The sequence below is a fragment of the Cannabis sativa genome, chromosome 4, assembly GCF_029168945.1.
Source record: "Cannabis sativa cultivar Pink pepper isolate KNU-18-1 chromosome 4, ASM2916894v1, whole genome shotgun sequence".
Taxonomy (NCBI): Eukaryota; Viridiplantae; Streptophyta; class Magnoliopsida; order Rosales; family Cannabaceae; genus Cannabis; species Cannabis sativa.
The window spans coordinates 1,766,806-1,775,905 of NC_083604.1; the positions used below are offsets into that span (position 1 = coordinate 1,766,806).

At 33.8% G+C, this 9,100-nt stretch overlaps 1 protein-coding gene across 1 annotated transcript; it reads left to right on the forward strand.

Moving 5' to 3' along the window:
• The first annotated feature begins 4,889 nt into the window (after positions 1 to 4,889).
• On the forward strand, positions 4,890 to 8,396 carry LOC115715262 (caffeoylshikimate esterase). Its single transcript, XM_030644106.2, has 8 exons — positions 4,890 to 5,406; positions 5,512 to 5,541; positions 5,695 to 5,824; positions 6,293 to 6,439; positions 6,533 to 6,663; positions 6,754 to 6,891; positions 7,150 to 7,248; positions 7,750 to 8,396. Exons 1-8 carry the CDS (start codon positions 5,110 to 5,112, stop codon positions 7,972 to 7,974), a joined length of 1,197 nt encoding a protein of 398 aa, XP_030499966.2. The 5' UTR covers positions 4,890 to 5,109; the 3' UTR covers positions 7,975 to 8,396.
• Positions 8,397 to 9,100: the final 704 nt, after the last annotated feature.

Consider the following 9,100-nt stretch of genomic DNA (forward strand, 5'->3'; position numbering starts at 1 on the left):
GTTGGACATGAAAACTAGAAACATACTCAATAAATTCATATACGTTTATAAATGTTATTTCAAAACTTGCTCCAGTCGTAGGAGAACAATCATAAAACATGTTATCAACAATAAAACATCTGTTTCTAGAAAACTCAACATTGAGTTTTGTAACTCTCCGAGCCAAACCTTTCTCTAACGTCCCAACACCCATTCAAATGATATAAGTGAATATTGTAGCAATTGCTAACAGATTGAAATTTATCCTATTAATTTCATAACTTCCATATGTAATAACTCACTTAATTAACATCACGATACTTTTTAGCATTTTTCTTACATAAATCTATACACAAACTAAAGACATGTATCCAAATAATATTGGGTAAAAGAAACAAGACATTGTACTCGGAACACACATCTTCTTAGGATCAAAACCATGATTAGATGTCTAGCATGACTATAAGGTAGAGTCCTATAATTAGTTAAAAAATATTAAAGGGTATCTTATGATGCCAAATACTATAGAAGGTGACATATTGTTATTAGGTAATGTTTGCTTTGATGTAATGTAATGAGAATGGTAATGGTAATATGAATGATAATGTAACGTCCTCGCTTTAAGCCTCCATTGGACCCTTACACTCACAGAATGAATGACTCTTATACACGAGTACGTCACTCAGGCTGCTTCATGGACTGATGACTGACCCTACAGACCAACACGAGTGTTTCCAGCGTACTTTGTCCTCACTCACACGCCTCCTGGGAAAACTTCCCAGGAGGTCACCCATCCTAAAATTGCTCCAAGTCAAGCACGCTTAACTGTGGAGTTCTTTCGAGATGGGCTACCGAAAAACAAGATGCACCTTGTTGATATAGGTAGTACCAATCAATCCATTTAAGCTCTCTTTAACTGTGTAGTCCCATACCTACACAGTCTCAGAATCATCCCACTTGACCTTCCCCAGGCGGTGTGGGATTGCACAGCTTACCCGGTGTTTCCCCTTACGGATCACGGGACTACTGACTGTCACAATCACCCCCCCTTACGGGGTCCGACGTCCTCGTCGACCACACTTCCGTCTGGGTTAAGGCTCTGATACCATTTATAACGTCCTCGCTTCAAGCCTCCATTGGGCCCTTACACCCACGAAATGAATGGCTCTTATACACGAGTACGTCACTCAGGCTGCTTCATGGACTGATGACTGACCCTACAGACCAACACGAGTGTTTCCAGCGTGCTTTGTCCTCACTCACACGCCTCCTGGGAAAACTTCCCAGGAGGTCACCCATCCTAAAATTGCTCCAAGTCAAGCACGCTTAACTGTGGAGTTCTTTCGAGATGGGCTACCGAAAAACAAGATGCACCTTGTTGATATAGGTAGTACCAATCAATCCATTTAAGCTCTCTTTAACTGTATAGTCCCATACCTACACAGTCTCAGAATCATCCCACTTGACCTTCCCCAGGCGGTGCGGGATTGCACAACTTACCCGGTGTTTCCCCTTACGGATCACGGGACTACTGACTGTCACAGATAATGTAATGGAATAAGAATTGTAATGAGAATACTATTATGATGTTTGGTTTAATACTGTAATGAGCATTGTAATTGAATAAAATAAAAAGTATATTGACAAAAATATCTTTAATTTTATTACTTTTATTATTTAAAGTTAAATAAAAGTAAAAAAAGAAGGGCAAAATATGTCTTTTCTAACTATGTAATCACCATTACATTGGTTTTATTAGGGGTGAGCATGGGTTGGAAATGGGCCGACCAACCCGGCCAACCCAACCCGAAATGGGCCGAAACATGGTCACATTTAGTGGGCCGAACCTTACATGGGTTGAAAAGAGCCCAACCCGCACCAAATGGGTTGATAATCGGGCTGATGGTTTTTCAACCCAATCAACCCAAACTGGGCCGACCAGCCCAACCCAACTAAATAATATATGTATAATATTTTTAAAAGGCAAACCCTAAACCTAATACAACAACATAACTCATTCATCTCTCTTTAACAACAAACCCAGCCGTCATCACTCTCACTCAACCTTCTTTTCTTTTTTTTTTCGAAAAAAAAAACTCAGACCTCCATAGCTCTCTTCCCTCACACTCATCTCCTGCCCAGCAGTGTTCTCCCACCCTAGTCGCACCTGCACCACCGTTCAGATCTCCATCCACGCCAGCCACCCGCACCTGGAACCACCACCGTCCAGCTCTCCACACGCCAGCCGCACCATTGAAGTTTTTAACTTGTAAGATTTTTTTTCTCTTCTTCTCTAATCTTTTTCATTTATTTTTCTGTGTTAGAAGGAACTAGAGCTTTATTTTTTTTTTTCTGTTTCGTAATCATCTCGACGGTCAGCCAAAGGCTGGAGTTCATTGTTCTCGAGTGCTGGAGTTCGTTGATCTCGGTGACAATAAACTCAAGTCTTGATCTTACTTTTTTTGAGCTTATTTTTTTCTGATAAATGTAATATTTGTTTGTGTATATGAAATTTTAATTTTTATTTTGTTACTGTTTTCATTTTTTTTTTATATATATATATATAATTTGGTTATTTTTTTTTCACTATGTTTTTACTATGATCTTTGAATAGTATGTTGATTATAATTTAAATAAAAATAAATTTGAATATAAACTAATTCTTAGCTACTGTTGTTTTGAATATTAATTTTGGCTAATGTAATTTGGTATTATAATAATATATATAGCCTATGTTTTACTCTCCATATTATATTATGATTTTATTTAGTTACTAACACTATGTACTAATGCTTCTATGATTTGAGTGATAAAATAAAACTGTATCATATGTTGTGATACATATGTTTGTTTATAGATACAGTATGTAATAATGCTAGTTACTTTGTGTCTCTTTAATCTCTGTGGTTGCTTTGTTGTTGGTTTTGTTTATAGATACATAAGTTTTGGTATATTTATAGATGTAATGAATATGTATGTTGAAGAAGGGATAATTTTTTTTTTTATAATGATTGTTTGAGTAACTTTATTTTTGAATTGTAGGCAATAAAGTAAAGGTCAAAGCATCAACAAAAATGAAGAATATTGACACTGTTAATTGAAGGATATTGATTTTATTTTAAGTTGGTAATTATTTTAGACAATTTAACTAATTTTAATACTTATTTTGAATTTAGATGATTGTAATAATTTATTTTTGATGTTTGAATTTTTTATGACTTTGCCTGAATTTTATATTTATTTAATTCAACTCATTTTTATTTAATTGGAAAATTTTAATTGTAAAAAATTAAGGGTTGTAACCCAACCCAACCCGACCCGATCAATAATGGGTTGGTTTGGGTTGGGTTATAATTAAAACTTGATATGAATGGGTTAGAATTTAATAGGCCGATCTCATTGGGTTGGCCCACTAAAATAACATCAACCCGGCCAACCCAACCCATGCACAGTCCTAGGTTTTATAATGTAATGGGATTACAATATATTATGTAATGGTCATTAAATTGTAAAGTCACCACAAAACTTTAAAAGTTAAAACAAACAATGTAATGGTAATAATGATTCTATTACAATCTTTATTCCATCATACCAAACATATTCTTAGTATAAATTAATTTAAAAAATCGCTAACTATTCTTAACGTGATATATTAGTATGATATTGGACACTATAATGTCCCTAATAGCATTCCTCAATTGGTTAGTAGTTTTTATTAAATTTATTAAAGTAAAATAATTATTAAAGTAGAATAAATGAAATTCAATATAAAATTACATTAATAAGAATATTATATCTCACAGATAAATAGTTATGTTACATTATCTTTATTTACTTTCATTATCTTTGAATGTGATAATAATGAAAGAAAGTAGTGATGTTACATTCCCACTTTCTCAACGTTTCTTTCTAGTTCCAAATAGAATATCCTCCTCATCAATGATCATCACTAGTGGACGGTGCCATTAACAAAAGAGAAATGGTAAAAGTACCTATCACTTGGTGTTTATCACCTTTGTGATATATAATATTCTTAGTGTTCGTTTGGTACGTCGTATTGTATTGTAATATACTAAATTGTATTAGTATTAGTATTATTTAATACAATACTATGTTTGGTATTGACTGCTTGTATTAATAGATTGTGTAAAGTTACAATATATATTCAATACACTCGATCCCAACATCAATTACGGGTCCGGGTCCGCGTCTGAGTCCCGGGTCTGGGTTCGAGTCCGGGTCCGGGTCCAAGTCTGAGTTCGGGTCTGGGATCCGAGTCTGGGTCCGCGTCTGGGTTCGGATCCCGGGGCTGGGTCCGCATCCCGGTCTGGGTCCGCGTCCCGGGTCTAGTTCCGAGTCTGAGTCCAGGTCCAAGTTCAGGGTTCAGGTTTGGGGTTTGGGTTCAGGGGCTGGGTTTGGGGTTCGAGTCTAGATTTAGGGTCCACGTCCGAGTTTGGAGTCTTGGTCCTGGGTCTGGGTTCGGGTCCCGGGTCCTGGGTCCTAGGTCTCGGTCCTGGATCTCGGGTCTCGGTCTGGGTCCCAAGTCCGGGTCGAAGATTGGTGTTGACCCCGAATCTCTTGCAAATATTATAACAGAAGCTAATACGGACTATTTGTTATGTATTAAATAATACAACATACATTGTATTAAAAATTTTAGTTGTAATAATTAATACAATACATTGTTTTATCAAAACATAATATTATTTATTATTTAATACAATACGACACTTATACGGCATACCAAACTAACCTTATTTGTATAATTTCATATGGAGTATCAGATATATTAATTTAATAAAAATTATAAAAATTCACTCACTAATTATAAGTGACTACAATACTATCCTCCACTTGGACGGCACAGTTAGTATTATAGTTTTTTATTGAAATTTGAAATAAAATAAAACAAAGTGAGCACGTTGTCCATGTGCATGCTCTTACTAAAATTTTCAAGTAAAAATAAAAGTCAAAGGTTGACTCACTGTGGAGACCTTTTTGTTAATTGGCCCTAATCAGTTTTTTCCTAATAAAGTTCCAATTTTTATGTTCTTTTAGTCAGTTAACACTTCTAAAAAAAATGATATTTACTCTTGGAGATTGTTCAGGCTCTTAGATCAGATCCAATCTATGTCATCAACAACAACAATGGACCTTTCTTTGTTCACTCCCACAACCCAAATTCCAAACCATCAACTACCCATTTTTTCTAAACCAATTTTGAGTCCCAAAATCACCTTTTCAGTTCCCAGAAAGATAAAGCTGTTAACAGTTACAACAACAGCAATGAAAAAGCCACTCATCGAAGGTGTAAGCCATGAGCTTAATTCAATTGCTTCTCAAAATCTTGACCAAGCCCCTGCTCGTAGAAGGGTTCGATTAGCTTTCACTCAAGTTCAACAACAGCTTGATCATTGCTTATTCAAGGTTGTTTTTTTATTAATGATTTGTTTTTTATTTTCTTTTATTATTGATGATTTTGATTTTTGTTGTTTTGTTTTGACTATTGGACTGTTATTGATTGGTGGATAGTTGGCTCCTTCTGGGATTAGAACAGAAGAGGTAAGCATCAAATATCATTTGTGTTTGACAATTTTGTTTATTTTGGCATGTTTTTCTTTTTGTTCTTGTTTTAAGAAAATACCCAACTTTTATTTTGCTCATAAAAAAAACACCCATGAATAAAGTTTGGACCTTTTTGTTATTTTATTGTAGTGGTATGAGAGAAATTCAAAGGGACTGGAAATCTTTTGTAAGAAATGGATACCAGAAGAAAGTGTTGCAGTAAAAGGTGCTTTGTTCTTTTGCCATGGCTATGGTGATACTTGCACTTTCTTCTTTGAAGGTTTGTTATTATTACTCCTTTTTATGTAATCTTTCATTATTCTTCTTTCAGTGTAATCATGAGGAATTAAAAAAGGGAAATTGAATCTTTATGTAAATACATTCTATTAACCAGTTTTTTAGAAATTCATTTTCTATTGAATGTCGTTATAAGTGCATTTAAAATGCATTTTTTTTTTCCAATCTTTTAAATCCACATACCATTAGGAAGATTGAAACAATAGTATACGAGTTTTTAACTCAATTTTTTACTGCATTATGTATATATAAGCAGTTTTCTTTCACTTGTATAACTATTTGATTTAGTTCATCTGTTCGAATAATGATGTTCCAAGCTGTGCTCTGTGTTCAGATTGTTATATGGTCTTGTTGCAGGAATTATCAAAGAATTTCCCACAATTATGTTTCCTTTTCTTCTACTTAGCAATATTGTGATTGTTCAATCCATTTTTGCATATTCTGTATTTAGGTATTGCCAGGCACATTGCTGCTGCTGGATATGCTGTATATGCTATGGACCATCCAGGCTTTGGTCTCTCTGAAGGGTTACACGGCTACATTCATAGCTTCGACGAATTAGCCGATAATGTCACCGATATCTACAGAAAGATTAAACGTGAGACTTTCATAATTTCAATCATGTATTGCCTATCAATATTCAAAAAAACAAAGCTCTTGTTGATTATCTTTCATTGTTGAAATTTGGCAGAAAGACCTGAATTGAAAGGTTTACCCCATTTTATATTGGGACAATCCATGGGGGGAGCTGTTACTCTTAAAGTTCATCTCAAGGTACCAAATGAATGGGATGGAGTAATTCTTGTGGCCCCTATGTGTAAAGTAAGCTATCATAATTAACTGTCCCTCATAATATTTGTTCTTTTTAATGATTTCTTCAACTAAAAAGTTCTGATCTTGGGTTGTTGTAAGATTGCAGAAGACATGAAACCTCCACTACCTATTTTGAAGATTCTAACACTTATGTCAAGAGTTATGCCAAAAGCAAAGCTTATTCCAGCAAAGGATTTAGCTGAGCTTGCCTTTCGGGATGAGAGGAAAAGGGAAATGGTTTGTCTTTCGTTTCGTGTTCATTTCATATTCTTTGCTTAATTGTAGTTATTGACAGTGTAGACTTAAGGTTGTGTTCAGTTTGAGTTTATTAAATGGAAAAGAATCAATTTTGATTCCATTCCTGTAGTTTTATTCCTTCCAACCGAACGTAGCCTGAGTTCACCTAAAAGACTCGCTAGAACTACCTGAATTGCTGTTTTGAGCTTTTTTTTTTTTCGAGTCTTCTAACTCAAATTGTTTAAACCTCCTATTTAGGCCGTCTACAATGTGATATGTTACAGCGACCGAACAAGACTAAGAACAGCAGTGGAATTACTTGACGCTACTAGTGAAATCGAAAGACGTCTTGAAGAGGTGAGCTTTTTCATTTCATTTTGTTAGCCTTAATTAATTCATGAGAATCAAACAATAGAATCAAAAATTAGCAGAAACGTACAGGATTCCATAGCATCAACCTTAGAATGGTATGATCTTTCAACTTTGCAGTGAAATTTTTTTCTAGAACCTTAGTCTCTTGATGATGAGGATTCAAGAATGAAAAGATACAACATTGCAAACTGGGGACCATTACCTATGATCAACTCCCAAAACAGTTCGTAATATTTATTGACTATTTTTATTTGGTCCATCATCAAATTAGAAATTGTTCTTATAGTATCCACATATTAAAACCATGACAATCATACCCTTAAGTCATAAATTTTATTCTAAAATAGACCACATAACTTTGACTTTTTATATGATGACCTAACACACATTTTATATATACAATTATAGCCCTAAATAAATAAATTCCCAACAAATACTTCATAACATTTTCGCATCTAAGTATTACAATTTTTTGCGTTGTTGCAGGTGTCATCTCCATTGCTAATTCTTCATGGAGCTAAAGATAGAGTTACAGATCCTCAAGTGAGCCAATTTTTGTATGAGAAAGCCTCTAGCAAAGACAAAACTCTTAAACTATATGAAGAAGGCTATCATTGCATACTTGAAGGAGAACCTGATGAGAGAATTCTTACTGTCCTTAAAGATATTACCACTTGGCTGGATTTTAGGAGTTCCTCTAAACAAAACTAAATTATTAAACTTCTTTGGCTATTCATTCATGTTTAGCTATTCTTTCTCTTTCTCTTTTCTCTTTAAGTTGTTATTCAAGTTTGAAAAAAACCAAGTTGTAATATGGATTCCAAGAAGTTGTAATGGTGTAGCCCACAACATGGTGAGGTGGGCTAATTTTGGTGACCAATCAACATGGTGTTATAGCTCTGGATAGCATTGATAGGAATCTGAAGTTTTTTTTTAAGTTTTTAGTTTTTGTTTCTGTACTGGTGAACGTTGCTTATTAATAGGCGGAGGGGTCTTTTCATTCAATAAAACTCAATTGTATATGTTTAGGAAGTCTACATTAAGGCTAACCTAATTTATGGATCTTGTGATTGGGTGATATAGTTCGGAAATTAGTAGACAATAAAATTTTAATATATGTATTGTTTTTGTTAGGATTGTTGGACACTATTTATTTTTATATTGGTATGATATTGTTCGCTTTGGGTTAAGTTTTCACGGATTTGATTTTGGGTACTTTCTCAAAAAGTCTCATACCAATAGAGATATTGTACATCCTTATATACATCTTTCTCATTTCTAGCCAATGTAGGACTAGGGGTGTTCACTAAGTATCCGATCCAATCCAATCCGCACGATCCAATCCAATCCAATCCGCAAAATGCGGATATCCGCACTTGCGCGGATTGGATTGGATTGAAAAATCTAAAATCCGCACTTGTGCGGATTGGATGTTGTTTGACCTCAAAAAGTAACCGATCCAATCCAATCCGCACTTAATTATATATATTTTTAAAAATTTATAAGATATAATATATATTAATTTTCTAGTAATATTAAAAAAAAAACACATACTTCTAATTTATTAATCTTTTTTAATAATATATTGAGTTAGTGTATTTTATTTGTTTTATAATAAAAAACACTAGAAAAATTATTCTATTCACATAGATACAGACACACAAATTTAAATATATATATACTAACTTATTTATTTTAGTAATAAATACATGTATATTTTAGTGTAAATTATATATTGACATATATGTATATGGGTTTGATTTATATATAAATGGAGATGGAAATAGTTTATTATTGGAGATTAAGTAACAATAGTCTTTTTTTAAATTTTTTTCTA